Genomic DNA, 21428 nt, shown 5'->3' with positions numbered 1-21428 from the left:
CCACATCTTCTCCTAATTTCCACACTCCGAATTCTCTGCATAATATTTACACCACACACACAATAGTATTAGAATGTGGGGCAGAAGTTTGTGGTTATAGGAGGGTGCGTGCAGGAGGAAAGAGGAGTGATTGGTGGAATGATGAAGTAAAGGGTGTGATAAAAGAGAAAAAGTTAGCTTATAAGAGGTTTTTACAAAGCAGAAGTGTTATAAGAAGAGTAGAGTATGTGGAGAGTAAAAGAAAGGTGAAGAGAGTGCAAAAGGAGAGCAGATGATAGAGTGGGAGAGGCACTGTCAAGAAATTTTAATGAAAATAAGAAAAATTTTTGGAGTTAAACAAGTTAAGAAAGCCTAGAGAACGAATGGATTTGTCAGTTAAAAACAGAGTAGGGTAGTTAGTAGATGGGGAGATGGAGGTTTTGGGTAGATGACAAGAATATTTTGAGGAACTTTTAAATATCAACGAAGAAATGAAGCGGTAATTTCATGCACTGGCCAAGGAGGTATACCAGCTTTTAGGAGTGAAGAACAGGATGTGAGTGTGGGGGAGGTGCGTGAGGCATTACGTAGAATGAAAGTGGGTAAAGCAGCTGGAACTGACGGGATCATGACAGAAATGTTAAAAGCAGGGGGGGATATAGTGTTGGAGTGGTTGGTATTTTTGTTTAACCCTTTGACTGTCGCGGCCGCATATATACGTCTTACGAGGTACCGTGTTTGACGTATATTTTTTTTTTTTTTTTTTTTTTATTATCACACCGGCCGATTCCCACCAAGGCAGGGTGGCCCGAAAAAGAAAAACTTTCACCATCATTCACTCCATCACTGTCTTGCCAGAAGGGTGCTTTACACTACAGTTTTTAAACTGCAACATTAACACCCCTCCTTCAGAGTGCAGGCACTGTACTTCCCATCTCCAGGACTCAAGTCCGGCCTGCCGGTTTCCCTGAATCCCTTCATAAATGTTACTTTGCTCACACTCCAACAGCACGTCAAGTATTAAAAACCATTTGTCTCCATTCACTCCTATCAAACACGCTCACGCATGCCTGCTGGAAGTCCAAGCCCCTCGCACACAAAACCTCCTTTACCCCCTCCCTCCAACCCTTCCTAGGCCGACCCCTACCCCGCCTTCCTTCCACTACAGACTGATACACTCTTGAAGTCATTCTGTTTCGCTCCATTCTCTCTACATGTCCGAACCACCTCAACAACCCTTCCTCAGCCCTCTGGACAACAGTTTTGGTAATCCCGCACCTCCTCCTAACTTCCAAACTACGAATTCTCTGCATTATATTCACACCACACATTGCCCTCAGACATGACATCTCCACTGCCTCCAGCCTTCTCCTCGCTGCAACATTCATCACCCACGCTTCACACCCATATAAGAGCGTTGGTAAAACTATACTCTCATACATTCCCCTCTTTGCCTCCAAGGACAAAGTTCTTTGTCTCCACAGACTCCTAAGTGCACCACTCACTCTTTTTCCCTCATCAATTCTATGATTCACCTCATCTTTCATAGACCCATCCGCTGACACGTCCACTCCCAAATATCTGAATACGTTCACCTCCTCCATACTCTCTCCCTCCAATCTGATATTCAATCTTTCATCACCTAATCTTTTTGTTATCCTCATAACCTTACTCTTTCCTGTATTCACCTTTAATTTTCTTCTTTTGCACACCCTACCAAATTCATCCACCAATCTCTGCAACTTCTCTTCAGAATCTCCCAAGAGCACAGTGTCATCAGCAAAGAGCAGCTGTGACAACTCCCACTTTGTGTGTGATTCTTTATCTTTTAACTCCACGCCTCTTGCCAAGACCCTCGCATTTACTTCTCTTACAACCCCATCTATAAATATATTAAACAACCACGGTGACATCACACATCCTTGTCTAAGGCCTACTTTTACTGGGAAAAAATTCCCCTCTTTCCTACATACTCTAACTTGAGCCTCACTATCCTCGTAAAAACTCTTCACTGCTTTCAGTAACCTACCTCCTACACCATACACTTGCAACATCTGCCACATTGCCCCCCTATCCACCCTGTCATACGCCTTTTCCAAATCCATAAATGCCACAAAGACCTCTTTAGCCTTATCTAAATACTGTTCACTTATATGTTTCACTGTAAACACCTGGTCCACACACCCCCTACCTTTCCTAAAGCCTCCTTGTTCATCTGCTATCCTATTCTCCGTCTTACTCTTAATTCTTTCAATTATAACTCTACCATACACTTTACCAGGTACACTCAACAGACTTATCCCCCTATAATTTTTGCACTCTCTTTTATCCCCTTTGCCTTTATACAAAGGAACTATGCATGCTCTCTGCCAATCCCTAGGTACCTTACCCTCTTCCATACATTTATTAAATAATTGCACCAACCACTCCAAAACTATATCCCCACCTGCTTTTAACATTTCTATCTTTATCCCATCAATCCCGGCTGCCTTACCCCCTTTCATTTTACCTACTGCCTCACGAACTTCCCCCACACTCACAACTGACTCTTCCTCACTCCTACAAGATGTTATTCCTCCTTGCCCTATACACGAAATCACAGCTTCCCTATCTTCATCAACATTTAACAATTCCTCAAAATATTCCTTCCATCTTCCCAATACCTCTAACTCTCCATTTAATAACTCTCCTCTCCTATTTTTAACTGACAAATCCATTTGTTCTCTAGGCTTTCTTAACTTGTTAATCTCACTCCAAAACTTTTTCTTATTTTCAACAAAATTTGTTGATAACATCTCACCCACTCTCTCATTTGCTCTCTTTTTACATTGCTTCACCACTCTCTTAACTTCTCTCTTTTTCTCCATATACTCTTCCCTCCTTGCATCACTTCTACTTTGTAAAAACTTCTCATATGCTAACTTTTTCTCCCTTACTACTCTCTTTACATCATCATTCCACCAATCGCTCCTCTTCCCTCCTGCACCCACTTTCCTGTAACCACAAACTTCTGCTGAACACTCTAACACTACATTTTTAAACCTACCCCATACCTCTTCGACCCCATTGCCTATGCTCTCATTAGCCCATCTATCCTCCAATAGCTGTTTATATCTTACCCTAACTGCCTCCTCTTTTAGTTTATAAACCTTTACCTCTCTCTTCCCTGATGCTTCTATTCTCCTTGTATCCCATCTACCTTTTACTCTCAGTGTAGCTACAACTAGAAAGTGATCTGATATATCTGTGGCCCCTCTATAAACATGTACATCCTGAAGTCTACTCAACAGTCTTTTATCTACCAATACATAATCCAACAAACTACTGTCATTTCGCCCTACATCATATCGTGTATACTTATTTATCCTCTTTTTCTTAAAATATGTATTACCTATAACTAAACCCCTTTCTATACAAAGTTCAATCAAAGGGCTCCCATTATCATTTACACCTGGCACCCCAAACTTACCTACCACACCCTCTCTAAAAGTTTCTCCTACTTTAGCATTCAAGTCCCCTACCACAATTACTCTCTCACTTGGTTCAAAGGCTCCTATACATTCACTTAACATCTCCCAAAATCTCTCTCTCTCCTCTGCATTCCTCTCTTCTCCAGGTGCATACACGCTTATTATGACCCACTTCTCGCATCCAACCTTTACTTTAATCCACATAATTCTTGAATTTACACATTCATATTCTCTTTTCTCCTTCCATAACTGATCATTTAACATTACTGCTACCCCTTCCTTTGCTCTAACTCTCTCAGATACTCCAGATTTAATCCCATTTATTTCCCCCCACTGAAACTCTCCTACCCCCTTCAGCTTTGTTTCGCTTAGGGCCAGGACATCCAACTTCTTTTCATTCATAACATCAGCAATCATCTGTTTCTTGTCATCCGCACTACATCCACGCACATTTAAGCAACCCAGTTTTATAAAGTTTTTCTTCTTCTCTTTTTTAGTAATTGTATACAGGAGAAGGGGTTACTAGCCCATTGCTCCCGGCATTTTAGTCGCCTCATACGACACGCATGGCTTACGGAGGAAAGATTCTTTTCCACTTCCCCATGGACAATAGAAGAAATAAAAAGAACAAGAGCTATTTAGAAAAAGGAGAAAAACCTAGATGTATGTATATATATATATATGCATGTGCGTGTCTATGAAGTGTGACCAAAGTGTAAGTAGGAGTAGCAAGATATCCCTGTTATCTTAGCGTGTTTATGAGACAGAAAAAGAAACCAGCAATCCTACCATCATGCAAAACAGTTACAGGTTTTTGTTTCACAGTCATCTGGCAGGACGGTAGTACTTCCCTGGGTGGTTGCTGTCTACCAACCTACTACCTTAACGTATATATACGTATATATACTCATAAATTCTAGCGGCTTCAAATCAAGCAGGAGAAAGCTGGTAGGACCACATGTGAGAGAATGGGTCTGTGTGGTCAGTGTGCACCATATAAAAAAAATCCTGGAGCACGCAGTGCATAATGAGAAAAAAGACTGAACGTTTTTTTTAATTAAAAATGCCGACTTTGTGGTCTATTTTCGTATGGTATTTATGGTTGTATTCTTGTTTTCTTGGTCTCATTTGATAGAATGGAAAACATATTATAGAAATAGAGGTGATTTTGATTGATTTTACTATAAAAAGAACCTAGAAATGGAGCTCAAAGTAGGGGAAATGTTTGATTTTTGCCAATGTTCAAAAGTAAACAAATGATGCCATTGTCCAATAAATGTCCAACTAGCCATTCTAATATGCAGTCATGAATGGGTTGATGTTATTTATACAATTATTACAGTATTGCAGTAGTCTGCATAATAGTAAGTCTTCTATTTTTTGTTTGAATAAAAATTCAAAATAGAAAGCAAGAGTAATATTAGAGGGGCCTGGAGACATGACTGATGAGCAAAGAAAATGTTATTTTAGAGCCAAGAATGTCTGCATTGTTCATTCTGGACCTTATTTTGAAATTGTCATATTTTTTAGTTTTAGTGAAATTGGCCAAATTGCAAATTTCTGACCACATTATTAGGTAGTTGAAATCGGTAAATGGGCAGTTTCTTGTACTCAATCGATAGAAAAAATGGAGTTCTAAAGAAATAGCTATGAGTTTGTGCGACTGGAGCAATGGAATTAGCCGAAAATAGGGCTCAAAATGGGCGAAATCGCCGATTTGTAAACAGCGCCAAGGTCGCTAACTTCGCGAGAGCATAATTCCGTCAGTTTTCCATCAAATTTCGTTTTTTTGGTGTCATTACAATTGGGAAAAGATTCTCTATCATTTCATAAGAAATAATAATTTTTTTTTTTAAATTTTGCGACACCAGGAGACACCTCAGGATTGGGGGTTGCGACAGTCAAAGGGTTAATAAATGTATGAAAGAGGGGAAGGTACCTAGGGATTGGCAGAAAGCATGTATAGTCCCTTTATATAAAGGGAAGGGGGACAAAAGAGATAGTAAACTTATTACTCTATAATTTTTACCAAGTATATCAGGAAAAGTGTACGATAGGGTTATAATTGAAAGAATTATAGGTAAGACAGAATGTAGGACTGCAGATGAGCAAGGAGGTTTCAGAGTGGGTAGGGGATGTGTAGATCAAGTGTTTAAATTGAAGCATATATGTGAACAGTATGTAGATAAAGGTAGGGAAGTTTTTATTGCATTTATGGATTTAGAAAAGGCATATGATTGTAGACAGCCTGTACTGTCTGCACAGACAGCCTAAGCTGTCTGCAAGCTTAGTTCATATTTCATAGCACTAAAGTGCTGCCCTCTGGGCCTGCTCCAAGTCTGTGGGAAGCTGGTCCCACACGCTCTCACTCACACAGTGGCCAAGCAGGAAGACACAAGGCCTACCAGGTCTCTCCCTTGTGAGCATGGTCTACCCAGGCCATGGGCACAACACACAAGCCTGTGTACCCACCACTACATTACAAATAAAGTAAAGAAGCCTCCGAAGACGTATCATTAACCACCCGCTTTCAGCTTACCAAATAATCTCGTTATATGGTACAGTGGACAGGGAAGCAATGTGGCAGATGTTGCAAGTATATGGAATAGGTAGTAAGTTACTAAATGCTGTAAAGAGTTTTTATGAGGATAGTGAGGCTCAGGTTAGGATGTGTAGAAGAGAGGGAGATTACTTCCCAGTAAAAGTAGGTTTTAGACAGGGATGTGTAATGTCACCATGGTTGTTTAATATATTTACAGATGGAGTTGTAAAAGAAGTAACTGCTAGGGTGTTGGGAGAGGGGTGGGATTAAATTATGGGGAATCAAATACAAAATGGGAGTTGACACAGTTACTATTTGTTGATGATACTGTGCTTATGGAAGATTCTAAAGAAAAGTTGCAAAGGTTAGTGGATGAGTTTGGGAGAGTGTGTAAAGGTAGAAAGTTGAAAGTGAACATAGATATGAGTAAGGTAATGAGGGTATTAAATGATTTAGATAAAGAAAAATTGGACATCACACTGGAGAGAGAGAGTATTGAAGAAGTGAATGTTTTCAGATATTTGGGAGTTGATGTGTCAGCGGATGTGTTTATGAAGGATGAGGTTAACCATAGAATTGATTAGGAAAAAAAGGTAAGTGGTGTGTTGAGGTATATGTGGAGACAAAAAAATTTATCTATGGAGGGAAAGAAGGGAATGAAAGTATAGTGGTTCCAACTCTCTTATATGGGTGTGAAGCTTGGGTTGTAAATGTTGCAGCAAGGAGGCGGCTGGAGGCAGTGGAGATGGTGGAGATGTCCTGTCTAAGGGCAATGTGTGGTGTAAATATTATGCAGAAAATTCGGAGTGTGGAAATTAGGAGAAGGTGTGGAGTTACTAAAAGTATTAGTCAGAGAGCTGAAGAGGGGTTGTTGAGGTGGTTTGGTCATGTAGAGAGAATGGATCAAAGTAGAATGACATGGAGATCGTATAAATCTGTAGGGGAAGGAAGGCAGGGTAGGGGTCATCCTCGAAAAGGTTGGAGAGAGAGGGGGTAAAGGAGGTTTTGTGGGCAAGGGGTTTGGACTTCCAGCAAGCACGCATGAGCGTGTTAGATAGGAGTGAATGGAGACGAATGGTTTTTGGGACCTGACGAGCTGTTGGAGTGTGAGTAGGGTAATATTTAGTGAAGGGATTCAGGGAAACCGGTTATTTTTATATAGCCAGACTTGAGTACTGGAAATGGGAAGTACTATGCCTGCACTTGGGATATTGAAAGTTTGGAGAGATATGTTATATATCTTTATATATGCTTCTCAACTGCTGTATCTGGGCACCTCTCCAAAACAGTGATTATGTACGAGTGAGGTGAAAGTGTTGAACGATGATGAAAGTATTTTCTTTTTTGGGGATTTTTTTTCTTTTTGGGCCACCCTGCCTCGGTGGAAGATGGCCAACTTGTTGAAAAAAAAAGTGTTTGTGTGTGCACGTGCATGCTCTTGAACATGCAAGTGTAGTGTGCCCTAAGTGTAAGTAGAAGTAGCAAGACATACCTGAAATCTTGAATGTTTACGAGACAGAAAAAAGACATCAGCAACCCTACCATCATGTAGAACAATTACAGGCTTGTTTCACACTCGCTTGGCAGGACGGCTGTTTACCAACTTACTACCTACGCAGCTATCACATTCTCGAAAATTTAATATTCTAAATGCCATGCAGTAACGAAAAATATCACTCATTTTCATACCATAGCCAGGAAGATTTTAGGTTGGCCATCAGCATCAAGTGCAGTGAATCTCACACTTTTACTGCTTGCACGTTCAATTGACATCTCTGCCCAGACCTGGATGGAAATATATTACATATCTGCTTTTTACACACAAAACATTCATGTTGTCAGTTATTTAGCTGCACAAAATTATAATAAATTTAAAGCCTAGAAATTAAGCACTAAAAACAATACACCATATTCAAATAGATAAAGATACCATATACATTTCTCAAGTCACCAGAATTGTTAAAGATGTTCCAAGTTGTAACTTCCTTTGAGACACTTAAACTTTGGCCACAACCTATAGCTACATTTGAGGCTTACAGAGACACTGCAGAAATTAAAAACTGGAAAACCCTGTAACACACAAGTAAGACTCTGATGTTGGGAGGGGGGCCAGGAGTCCTATTTCAAAGTCAAAATCCTGACTAAACAATCTATACTAGTAAAAATAAATTAAGCTATAAAAAATGTGCATTAAAACATTCAATATACAAAATATTTAATTTCTAACCTTAGTGTTAAGCATCACAGTTAGCGTTCCTTGTGTGCGAATAACGAGACGGGAATGTATCTCTTGTCCTGCATCCCAGTCATTAAGGCGTAGGATACCTCGACCTCGTTCCTGCCATGATCCATTTACCCAGGCATACAACTTGCAATTCATCTGTGTAAAGTGTGCAAACAGAAATTATGAAACTACTACCACCACCACCTCATCGATTTGTTTCTTCACTTTAAAACCTTTTATAGATAAACATCTTTGTGCTAAATGGTTTGCATAGTGACCCCATATAGGTAGGAATGTTTACAGTTCAGGGAATCATTTGTAATGTGATGTCTGCATTTCTGGAAAGTACTGAGAATAAGCAATGGTGAGTGTGGTAAAAAAAAAAAAAAAACTGTATACAATTGGGCTTAACAGTTTCTTGCTTTCTAATTTCCTTTGCAACTTTGAGTAGGTATTATTAGAATCAAAAAGAAGTGCTAAACCTACAAGGGTCATACAGTGAAGCAGAGTAGGGAAGGAAGCAAGGGTATTGGGTAGCAAGAGGGAGAGGGATTACTATCAGGTCATGGAGTGCAACAGGGCAGTGGATAGTGTAAGGGTAGAGGGTAGCAAGAGATTGAGACAGAAAGGGCTGTGAGAAGTGCTAGAGGCATCATCATCAGTTTGTGAAGTGTATCAGTTGCTATCAAAAAGTCAACGAGAGAGTCTGGGTTAAAGGAGGGTCCATCAGCAAGAAGGGAAGGTAAAGTAAGGGCAGTAGAGCAGTGACGACACTGGAGGTAAATTCTGCATGCTTGTTGATAGGGTGGGCAGTCCAACAGAATATGGCTAACAGAAACGGGAACCTGACAATTCGCCCAGAGTGGAACAGGGCACCTCTCCATGAGATACCTGTGAGTAAGACAAGTGTGGCCGATGCAAAGACAAGAAAGAGTAGTCTCCCAACCTCAATAATGATGACAAGAAGATGGCCAGAATCCTATACATACGTGTGCTTGGTTTAATAGAATGTAATTTGTTACATAGCAGATCAGACCAACGTTGTTGCCAACGGGTGCGAAGGTGGGTAGCAATTACAGCAAAATAACCTGTGAATGGAACACCTCTATATGAAACTGGGAGATCATGTACTGCTGACTGCACAGGAGTGTCTACCTGTTCATTGCCCTGTACATCAACAGGACCGGGGACCAAACTAAAAATATCTCTGTGCTTGCTGGAGATATGGCATAACCAAAGTTGGATACGAAGAACCAGGGGATGAGGTGTATCAAATTTTCTTATAGCCTGTAATGCACTAAGGGAGTCCGAAATGACCACAAGTGGTGACACAGGCACAGATGCAATGTGGATAAGTGCTACGAGAATGGCATACAATTCAGCCATAAAAATGCTAACTGAGGATATAAATGCTCTCACACGATGCTGTCCTGAAACTGCTGTGAATCCAATGCCATCAAAAGACTTGGAACCACCGGTGTACATTGTGATGGCATGAGAATGAGATCGGAAGTGGTTAAGAAAAAGAGAGTGAGAAGCCACCATAGGCAGTTGGGCTTTTGCGCATGCCAGTGGGAAACAACAGACACAAACTGTCGGAACTTCACAAGGGGGTAGGGAAAAGTGAGATGCTACATGAACATAGAAAGGTGGTAACTGAGGAGAAGTAGAGCGAATGTAGGCGAAAAGAAAAGGGACGGAGTAAACAGGGGTGAATAAAAAGAACGTCTACTAACATCGGTGACTATTCTATATATTGAAGAATTGCGGAGGTCATGAAAGCGAACGTAATAGTGAAGGCAATGAGCATTATGGCGATCAGTCAAGGATGGAATATTCGCCTCTGCATTGAGGCTCTCAACCGGTGAAGAGTGAAAAGCACCAACAAATAAACATAATCCCTGGTGATGGATGGGATTAAGGCCAGAAAGAGTTGCAGGAGAGGCTGCTACACAAATAACTCACACATAAAAGAGAGAAGCTTACGACGACGTTTCGGTCCAACTTGGACCATATCTAGTCACCATAGTCGAGTTTAGATAAAATTAGGGCTGAATGTAGTCAGAGGAGAGTTCTACGATCAGCACCCCATGAAAAATGAGCGAGGGTCTTAAAGAGGCTCAGCCGGCTATGAAAGTTGCCTTCAGAGAGGTAATGTGAGGTTTCCAGGGTAACCAATGGTCAAACAGAAGGCCGAGAAACCTGACTGTCACGTTCTGAGATACGCGAGCCATGTAGGTACAGTGGATGATCAGAAATGACAGAACATCTAGTGAAAGTAATTTGGCGAGTTTTAGTATTAGAAAATTTAAACCCATGAGTAGTGGCCCCAATTGGAAACACGGTTGACCACATCCTGGAGAGAAATTGCAATGAGGTGACAGTCAGTGCCTGCACAAGCTAAAGCAAAGTCATCAACATAGAATGATGACCAAATATTAGATGGAAGAATAGATGCCAGATCATTGATAGCAAGGAGAAAAAGTGTTGTGCTCAGAACACATCCCTGGGGGACACCGTCAACTTGGACAAAGTCCGGGGAAAGCATATTATTAACCCGAACACAAAAATGTCCCTCAATTAAGAAGTTCTTAAGGAAAAATGGTAGACTACCTCGGAGGCCTAAGGAGTGGGCCTGGGCCAAGATGTTATACCTCCAAGTTGTGTCATATGCCTTCTCAAGGTCAAAAAAGATGGCAATAACTGAGTGGTTATTGACAAAGGCATTACGAATGTAAGTATCCAAGTGTAGTAAGGGGTCAATGGTAGAACAGCCTTTATGAAAGCCATATTGACTAATGGAGACTATTGTGCATCTCTAAATACCACATCAAACGTCTATTTACCAGACGTTCCATCACCTTGCAAACTGCACTGGCAAGAGCAATGGGACGATAGTGGGAGGCATCATGTCCCATAGTACCCGGTTTGAGGAAAGGGAGAACAATGGCAAATTTCCACAGCTTAAGAAGAACTCCTCATGATCAAATAAGATTAAAGTCTGAAGAGGACAACAAGGGCCGACTGATGCAAGAGCTGTAGCATATGAATATGAATACCGTAAGGCCCAGCTGTCGATGATCGGCAAATGGATAGTGTTGCCTCCAGTTCCAGAAGTGTAAAAGGCACATTATAAGATTCTTCTCTGATAGAAGAAAAGTTTAAGGGCTCTAACTCTCTGGCAAACTTGGAGGAAAGAAACAAAGGGCATAGATGGAGCCCCTGAGAGATACAGACAAGATGATTACCAATTTCGGTGGCAATGTCAAGAGGGTTTGCTATAGTGACACTGGCAACCCGAAGAACAGGAGCCAGGACAGGAGAGTATTTACCACTCAGTTTCCGTACTGTTTTCCAGACTGCACTCATAGAGGAAGCCGAAATGATGGAAGAAACATAATCCCAGCAAGTGCATTTAGCGTCACGGATGACATGGCGGACGACTGCTCTTAAAATCAAGAAGTTGCACTGTGGTTCTATTGTACCGGTACCTACCCCATGCAGAGCATTTCAAGTGCACTGCCCAAGCACAAGCAGACCACCAAGGTACTCACCTCTGAGAATGCCTGCCCAAGGTTTGGGGTATAGAATGTGAAGCTGCGGTTAACACTGAGGTCGAGAAGAGGTGTAAAAGCTCATTAATGGAGGATGAAGAAGAATCCTCATTAAAAGCAGTTTGACACAAGTAAAGGTCCCCATTCACTCAGTCAAACTGCCAGCGTGGGCTACGAGGAGGTGGTGAATACGAAGGAGAAGTAAGGATGATTGGAAAATGATCGCTGTCATGCAACTCCGGGAGGAGAGACCAGGTAAAGTCTAGTACAGTCAAGGAAGAGCAAACTGAGAGATCAATGCAAGAGAGAGAATGAGTATGAGGACCAAAATGGGTGGGAGTACCCGTATTTAAAACATGGAGGGGGAGACATGCGAGAAAAGCCTCCAACTGAATGCTGTGGGAGTCACAGTGAGACCCCCCCTAGGAAATGGTGAGCATTAAAATCACCAAGTAACAGAAGTGGTGGCGGTAAGGAAGAAACAGAAACGCACCATCTGGCATAATGCCCGAGGAGAGAGATACAAAGAACAGATTGTATACCACTTATTCAAGTGGATGTGGGCTGCAGTGTAATGCAGCAAAGTATGAACAAAGAGCTGATGGTATGGAATACCAGTGTGTATACAAAGTGAACATTCATTAAAGGTTACATCAGGAAAAGGATCCAATGAATATAATAAAACATAGCCCGAGATGGGATGGATAACAGCAGAGCGTAATTTGGGTTCTTGTAAACAAACACAAATGGAAAAACTGGGAGAGCAACATCTGAAGCTCACCCCAGTTACCTCTGAGGCTATGGATATTCCACTGTAAATAAGCCATGATTTGTGAAGAGAAAGATACAGGGAAATCTGAAGGTAGAGGTATCTACGAACTAGAAGGGTTAGAAAAGTCCACGTGTTAAGGCAGCGGAAAACACACAAGCAGCGAAGGATTGGGATGCTGCGAAGAAAGGAGTTGTGCAGATGGAGAAGAGTGAAGAGGAGGAACAGGAGGTGGATCTTTGTCCATCAATGGTCAAGTCTCCTCAATATATTCGGAGATAGCTTCAAGCGTTTCAGAGGACAAGGACGTTGTATGTGGGATGATACTGGAGATGGGAGGAGGAGGGTGAGTAAAGATCAAGGTGACTATGGAATGTACCAAAGCAGAGGCTGACGAAAGGGTAGAGGGAACTGGAGAAGAAGCTTGGGAGGGGACAGGAGAGGAAGTGACCTGGGAGGGGGTAGAAGAGGAAGAAACTTGGGAGGGGACAGGGCAGATACACTACAAGGACATAAGTGTCTACTTAGAGGATTGGGAGGTCTTGGAGCTCAAGCAGTTTCAGAATGTCATCACCACATCTGGAAATGCCGTTGGACAATGGTATGAGGTAGAATGGCAGTACCACTATAAAGAACTGAGAGAATGAAGTTTTTCAATAGTTACAGGAACAGCATTTATGGTTGTAAGGAGAAAAAGATCACGAGCTTGGCTAGCATTCTGTACCGTGGCAATGCGTGCACCGCTCTCGAGAGCATGAAAGGATATATCTTGACCAACATGGCCTTGCTAATACAGTGGAACCTCAAAAATCGAATGCATCAAAAATAGGACCATTTTTTCGGACAAACTGTGTCCCTATTATCGAACGCGCCCCTATTTTCGGACCGCCGGGTACGGGACCTGTCTGCCGCTCGCTCTGTCCGCGTCCCCGCGCAGGCGCCGTGAGCAGTCTAGCTTTGTTTATGCTTGAGTGAACACTAACCTGCACTCTCATTCACGCATTTTACGATTATTTCGTTGTGTTTAGTGCTTATGGGACTGTGAAATAAGCTGCCATGGGCCCAAAGAAACTTGCTAGTGGTACCCCTGTGGCAAAGAAAGTGAGAAACACCATAGATGTGAAGAAGGAAATAATACAGAAGTATGAGAGTGGTGTGAGACTTGTTGAGCTTGCCAGGATGTATGGGAAAAACTAAGTCGACCATCGGTTCTATCCTGTCAAAGAAAGAACAAATCATGGAAGCTGATGTTGCGAAAGGTGTTAATATAGGGAGTGGATGAGGTGCCTTCTTCAAAGATTAAGGAGATTTGTGCCAAGTAGAATGATGTCCAAATGTTTGTGCAGAAGTACCACCCTGAGCAAGCTGAAACAAGCCATCTTTGCAACAAGTTCAGTGACAGAACCATGTCCCATTTTAGGGAAATGTTAAAGAGGTGCCAGAAACAGAGGACTGTGGACAGTTATTTTGTGAGACAGGGGTCCAGTGACTCTCAAGCTGGTCCTAGTGGCATTAAAAGACAGAGAAGGGAAGTAACCCCAGAGAGGGCTTTACCTGAAGTCCTCATGGAGGGGGATTCTCCTTCCAAACACTAACCCCAACTCCCTCTCTCCTCCTCCCTATCTTCCAGATGCCATCACCAATCTTCAATAAAGGTAAGTAAAATTTTTATTTTATATGTATTACTATACATACTTAAAAACTATAGTATTTGTTGTATGTAAAACTGTAATTAATCTCTATAAAATGTATTTTTTGTGTGAATATTTTTGGGTTTCTGGAACGGATTAACTGTATTTCCATTATTTCTTATGGGAAATATTGCTTCGAATTTCAGACTTTTCGAATTTAGAACTAGCTCCTGGAACGGATTAAGTTCGATTTTTGAGGTTCCACTGTACTATGATCGAAAAGATAGTCAGAAGTCGGTCACAGAGTAAAAAACTTAGTCCATTGTGTATTTTGAAACACAGTGTGTATGTGGAGGGAGTGTCGTGCCGGTCTTTTCTAGGCAGAATGAGAAGGAAGAGTAGTAGTATCATCAGGTAATGGTCTTGGGCATTTAGGTGTGGGACCGGAGGTGGTCCGAAAATCGTCACACAGTAGAGGGAGAAGCTGGAAGCATGGTCAAAAAAGTGCGGAGGTCAGATGTATCAAAGGAGTCAGATGGAACCCCGGTAACTGGAGCAGGTGACGAAGTGGCACCAGCAGGAGGTACAGGGGCATGAGAAATGTCTGAAGAGTGGTCAAATAATGAGGTAGGGCCGGAACAAGGTGTGGTAGCAGAAAGGGGCCCAGGGGAGCTGTTTTATGGACTTAGGACTCCATGGTTATGTCACTTCTTTAATGGGGGGGATGGGGGGGCATGGAGTGATAGCACCTAGGAGGAATGAAAGGGCTGTAAGTCCCCCTCTGCTCCCAGGAGGACCCCAACACTTCAAGTAGTGCAGATGCAGCATGGAACTTGTGCCATACCCTACCCTTCATCCCAGTAAACCAGCAATCTGGGATAGCAACTTCACATCTACCGAGCCACCTTGGTGGACTAAAGAAAGGGCAACCGGATACCTGCCAGAAAGCATACCTCCTTTGGCCACTGCCCCCCAGAATTCAAAAGGCAGCTTCCAGAGATACACCCATCACCCGAAAGGCACCCAAAGCTACCCCCCCCCGGAGATCGGAGAGGAAGTGGGACATCCCCAGGTGATACAGATTCTATGGCAAACTACACCACCACTTTGGACCTCTATGGAATGGAATGGAATGGAATGGACCACGGTACCCTTCCCCCTATCTAGGAACTAGAGTGCCTGTGGGAAGAATCCCAAAGGCTGAAAACAGGAAGGGGATAGAGAGGAGTAGGAGGAAAGGGAAAAGGGGGGATGGGATAGGGAAGGAGGGATTGTGGGGTAATTAGGTTTGGTCTGAGGAAGGAGACCAAAAGGTCTAATTCCTCAGACCAAGAGCCTCTTCACCGTGCCAAGGAGCCTCCCTTGAAGAGGTTGAATAGGTATACTCCTGAAGATATTTACATACTCATTTAACATGAGCAAATGAGCTACATAACCATCTCCAAACATGTCTACATCAAGAGAACATGGAGGTTAAAGTAGGGGTAAAATTCCTCTTTGTCGCTATTATAAACAAGAAAAATGTATAGTAAAACCCATAAGCATCATTACCTAACAGAATATCCACAGCTGTCTACTGTTCAACTATTTTTCTATTTTATTTTAGAATATTCACTAGAGAAGAGAGCCCCAGGTACCTCTGATCATAGTAGTCATTTAACTAGGTTAAAGGACTAGTGTCTCCAAAAACTTCTACAAGCAAGGAAAACAGTTTAAGATATGGTACAATTCTTTGTCACTGTTTTGCATATTTTATACTGTTATGATTGTGTATAAGTTTGTAATATTACCCTTTTCCATTTTCCCTTGGACAGAATATCATGCCATGCATCAAACACCAGCTTCTCCCAAGCCTCAGCAAGTTTATTTAGTAAGCTTAAATTCTTATTTAGGATATGGATACATAACATTTCTAGATCAACAAGCAATGGCTTTTACAAAAAAGTAGAAAACGTCTTTAAAAAATTTTTTTTTTTTTTTTTTTTTTGGTATTTATGGAGGTCCCAAGAATATAACCCTAGATTTTCCACATATTCTTAAATTTGCTAAATGCTTTATTTTTTAAGACAGTGCCATTTTCAGGAATGTAACTACGATCTTATTCAAGGGTCTACTGCAACTCTGCTGTGAAAATACTAAATAAATCCAGTAAGTGTCCCTGTATTACACCATATGGAAAAAATGTTGCAAATCCTACACCATCAGAAGATTTAGAACCATTGGTATACAGTAAATATAATAGTTATTTACAGACACTGAGAATCTGAAGTCATGTGAGGTAGCCCACTGAGATGCACAGTCAACTGCATACTGTAAGGGGCAAGACACCTGTCAGCACAAGCAACTGCAAAAATCATTACCTATGAAGAGGACCAAATTTCCTGAGGTAGTACTGAAGTTAGAGCCTGAATAGCTAATAAAAACAATGTCATGTCCTCCTGCCTATAGCTGGTCGACACTCCAACCTTTCTTGCAGCGAAATCCGGAAAATTACATTCAATTCCAAAACCAGTGACACTGAGGATGATAATAATACAGCATTTTTTCAGGTTTTGAAGGGGACAGCAATGGTAGTATGACCAGGAAAGAAGGAACTGCTAGTTCAACCCTAGATATAGCAGTGCCTTCCACCTTTGGTCTTGCCCATAAAGTGGATGCCAACAGCTTTTTACCCCTGATCTGGATAGTGACTGGAGTGATGACAGTGGAGAGGAATATATGTATGAGGATGAGAATGATGATTCCAGTAATAGTGATGCTGAATTTTCTCCTTTGAAATGAACACCATGCAGCATCGCACTAGGTTTAGCTCTCATTCGTGTGCTGTCTCATTGTTCTATGGTAAGACATTTAGAGAGCATGATACTGCTGTAGGAGACAGTGATTGTGACAATGATGGTGCTTTCATTGCTATCAGAAAATGACATGCAGCACCAACACCAGCTGTGACAACAACTGGTGTTGGTGCTGCTGGTTTGTGATTTCCTCAAGGTAAACAATAGACATGTACAGGACAGTGAGAGGAAACAGAAAACATATGCCATCATTCACTATAACTTTGGATACCAATGTGTGGGTATCTCATACCAATGACATGACAAAAAGAGAGGTAATAATGTTGACGACTGTACACAATCAACAACCTCAGATGAAGGAAACTAGAAGGGTTGACTGCCAAACAGATGAACCTATTGTGAGACCACTTATAGTCATTGACTACATTACCAATGTGTTTGGTAGATATAAATGTGACATGAAAAACTGGCTCTGTGGAAAGTGTCAGGATGAGCTTCAAGTGGTACATGAAATTATTTTTCCACCTATTGGATTTTTCTGTGCTAAATGCGCTTAATATGTTTCAGTGAAAATAATAACAAAATACAAACTATTTCCTTGTCTCAAACCACCTATGTTTAGTAGAGGAAAGATGACATAAAAAGAAAATCAAAAGTTTCTCTCTAAATTTAATAATGTATACAGTATGGGGGTTACTAGCCCCTTGCTCCCAGTATTTTATTTGCCTCTTATGACAACCACAGCCCACAAGGAAGAATTCTTTTCCACTTTCCCAATGATAACTAAATTTTATCAACAATAACAACAAAAGATCACATGTTTGAAATTTGTAATACTTTTCAGGTTAAAGCACACTAGGACAAACCTGTAGAACATTTGACTCGCTCTCCTCGCCTGTGATAACTTCAACGTGATCAAATTTCCGTTTCTGACTTTTCTCCTTCTCTGTCAGTTCCCGTGATGACTCTTCCAGGGACTGCCCACTTGTCCACGTACTTTCCTCACTTGGCTGGAAGATGAGATCACACATGAGACATTGCTGATAGTGAGGGGAAATAGGGCATCTGATCTCTGGTAAATGATGTTATAAAGCACTATTTATCCATATATATAAAATGACAGTCTTTTTTTTTATTTTTTTCTGTTTTTTTTTTTTTTTCCACTTAACCCCTTCACTGTCAAGATCCCCAAATTCAAAATTATTGTGTCCAAATTAAAAAAAAAAATCATCTTCTAAAGGTAGTGATACCAAAGTTTGGAGACTTAAAGGAAAATTTACAGAATTACGCAGGCTCAAAAGTGGCAGTCTGGCAGTTTACACGTCAGCAATTTCATTCAATTTGAGTCCTATTTTAAGCCAATTACACTGTTCACTTTAATCAAATTCACAGCTATTTTCCTAATATGCCTTTTGTTTTTTGACTGAACACAAGAAACTGTCCATTCAATTATCAGAATTACACTTTTAAGTGGACAGAAGTTGGTAATTTGGCCAATTTTACACAAAATTAAAAAACTACCATTTAAACACAAAGTCCAAAATAAACTCTGTAGACATTCCAGGCACCAAAACATTTCTTCTGTTTATTAATCACATCCCCAGGCCTCTGCTATATTACATTACCTTCCATTTTGAATTCATCACCACAATTACTCCAATATGGAAAATGTGAGGAAATTAAAACTATATTGGAGTATAGAACAAATACCAACTACACAACAGAGTGAAAGAAAGAAGTGTAGAGGAGAGAGAGAGATTTTGGGAAATGTTGAGTGAATGCGTGGAGAGTTTTGAATCAAGTGTGAGAGTAATGGTGGTTGGGGATTTCAATGCTAAAGTGGGTAAAAATGTTATGGAGGGAGTAGTAGGTAAATTTGGGGTGCCAGGGGTAAATGTAAATGGGGAGCCTTTAATTGAGCTATGTGAAGAAACAGATTTGGTAATAAGTAATACATATTTTATGAAAAAGAGGATAGATAAATATACAAGGTATGATGTAGCACGTAATGAAAGTAGTTTGTTAGATTATGTATTGGTGGATACAAGTTTATAGAGGGGCAACTGATATATCGGATCATTATTTAGTTGTAGCTACAGTTAGAGTAAGAGGTAGATGGGAAAAGAGGAAGGTGGCAACAACAAGTAAGAGGGAGGTGAAAGTGTATAAACTAAGGGAGGAGGAAGTTAGGGGGAGATATAAGCGACTGTTGGCAGAAAGGTGGGCTAGTGCAAAGATGAGTAATGAGGGGGTTGAAGAGGGTTGGAATAGTTTTAAAAATGCAGTATTAGTATGTAGGGCAGAAGTTTGTGGTTATAGGAGGGTGGGGGCAGGTGGAAAGAGGAGTGATTGGTGGAATGATGAAGTAAAGGGTGTGATAAAAGAAAAAAAGTTAGCTTATGAGAGGTTTTTACAAAGCAGAAGTGTTATAAGAAGCAGAGTATATGGACAGTATAAGAAAAGTGGAGAGAGTGGTGAGAGAGTGCAAAAGGAGAGCAGATGATAGAGTGGGAGAGGCACTGTCAAGAAATTTTAATGAAAATAAGAAAAAATTTTGGAGTGAGTTAAACAAGTTAAGAAAGCCTAGGGAAAGTATGGATTTGTCAGTTAACCCTTTGAGGGTTTTCGTCGTACTAGTACGTCTTACGCGTAGGGGTTTTTGACGTACTAGTACTCATAAATTCTAGCGGCCTCAAATCTAGTGGGAGAAAGCTGGTAGGCCTTCATATGAAAGAATGGGTCTATGTGGTCAGTGTGCACAGTCTAAAAAAAATCCTGCAGCACACAGTGCATAATGAGAAAAAAAAAACTTTGACCATTTTTTTTTAATAAATCAGCGACTTTGCAGTGTATTTTCGTATGGTATTTATTGTTGTATTCTAGTTTTCTTGGTCTCATTTTATAGAATGGAAGACACATTACAGAAATTGAGATGATTTTGACTGGTTTTACAAAGAAAGGTGCCTTGAAATTGAGCTCAAAGTAGCAGAAATGTTCGATTTTTACCAAACTTCAAAAGTAAACAAATCGTGCCAAGCGTGCAATACACGTCAACTGGTGAGTCTAATATTCTTTCACAAGTGCACCAATAATATTTATACCATTTTTTACACTAATGCAGTAGTCTGCATAACAGTAAATCTTATATTTTTTGTGAAAATAAAAATTCAAAGTGGAAAGCAAAAGAATATAAGAGGGGACTTGAGACATGACTAATGACTAGAGGAAATGTCATTTTAGTGCCAGGAATGTCTTTCTTGTTTATTCTGGACCCTATTCCGAAATTGGCATCTTTTGAAATTTGTGTGAAATTGGCAAAATTGCTAAATTCTGACCACTGTACTGGATAGTTGAATTTCATAAATGAGTGGTTTCTTGCATCCATTCGATAGAAAAAATGGAGTTCTAGCGAAATATTCATGTTTTTTGTCGACTAGTACAGTGAAATTGGCCGAAAATGGGGCTCAAAGTGGGCAAAATCGCCGATGCGTAAACATCGCCGAGACCGCTAACTTTGCGAGAGCATAATTCCGTAAGTTTTCTATCAAATTTCAAACTTTTGGTGTCTTTATGATCGGGAAAAGATTCTCTATCTTTTCATAAGAGAAAATATTTTTTTTTTTTTTTAAATTTGGCCGACCCTGAGAACGAGTTTCGGAGAGGGCCTGTCGACCCTCAAAGGGTTAAAAACAGAGTAGGGGAGTTAGTAGATGGGGAGAGGGAGGTATTAGGTAGATGGCGAGAATATTTTGAGGAATTTTTAATGTTGAGGAAGAAAGGGAGGTGGTAATTTCATGAACTGGTCAGGGAGGTATACCATCTTTTAGGAGTGAAGAAGAGCAGAATGTAAGTGTGGGGGAGGTACGTGAGGCATTACGTAGAATGAAAGGGGGTAAAGCAGCTGGAACTGATGGGATCATGACAGAAATGTTAAAAGCAGGGGGGGGGGATATAGTGTTGGAGTGGTTGGTACTTTTGTTTAATAAATGTATGAAAGAGGGGAAGGTACCTAGGGATTGGCAGAGAGCATGTATAGTCCCTTTATATAAAGGGAAAGGGGATAAAAGAGATTGTAAAAATTATAGAGGAATAAGTTTATTGAGTATACCAGGAAAAGTATATGGTAGGGTTATAATTGAAAGAATTAGAGGTAAGACAGAATGTAGGATTGCGGATGAGCAAGGTGGTTTCAGAGTGGGTAGGGGATGTGTAGATCAAGTGTTTACATTGAAGCATATATGTGAACAGTATTTAGATAAAGGTAGGGAAGTTTTTATTGCATTTATGGATTTAGAAAAGGCATATGATAGAGTGGATAGGGGAGCAATGTGGCAGATGTTGCAAGTATATGGAATAGGTAGTAAGTTACTAAATGCTGTAAAGAGTTTTTATGAGGATAGTGAGGCTCAGGTTAGGGTGTGTAGAAGAGAGGGAGACTACTTCCCGGTAAAAGTAGGTCTTCGA

At 40.8% G+C, this 21428-nt stretch overlaps 1 protein-coding gene across 4 annotated transcripts in view; it reads right to left on the bottom strand.

Annotated features, from left to right (window-relative positions):
• The window catches only part of RanBP3 (ran-binding protein 3), a 58589-nt gene that overhangs the window by 2741 nt on the left and 34420 nt on the right, over positions 1-21428 (bottom strand). For 3 of the 4 annotated variants that reach the window (XM_053791098.2, XM_070097672.1, XM_053791097.2), the window contains 3 exons: positions 17831-17974; positions 8219-8371; positions 7681-7776 (listed from right to left, as the gene is read on the bottom strand). In XM_053791098.2, coding sequence (XP_053647073.2) covers positions 7681-7776; positions 8219-8371; positions 17831-17974 — 393 coding nt within the window. Of the gene's footprint in view, positions 1-7680; positions 7777-8218; positions 8372-17830; positions 17975-21428 lie in introns of those variants that run through there. The other variant, XR_008408503.2, reaches the window with a different exon arrangement.

This window comes from Cherax quadricarinatus, chromosome 59, assembly GCF_038502225.1.
Source record: "Cherax quadricarinatus isolate ZL_2023a chromosome 59, ASM3850222v1, whole genome shotgun sequence".
NCBI lineage: Eukaryota > Metazoa > Arthropoda > Malacostraca > Decapoda > Parastacidae > Cherax > Cherax quadricarinatus.
Note: the sequence above shows the minus strand (reverse complement) of the source record. Positions and strands in the feature narration are given on the sequence as shown.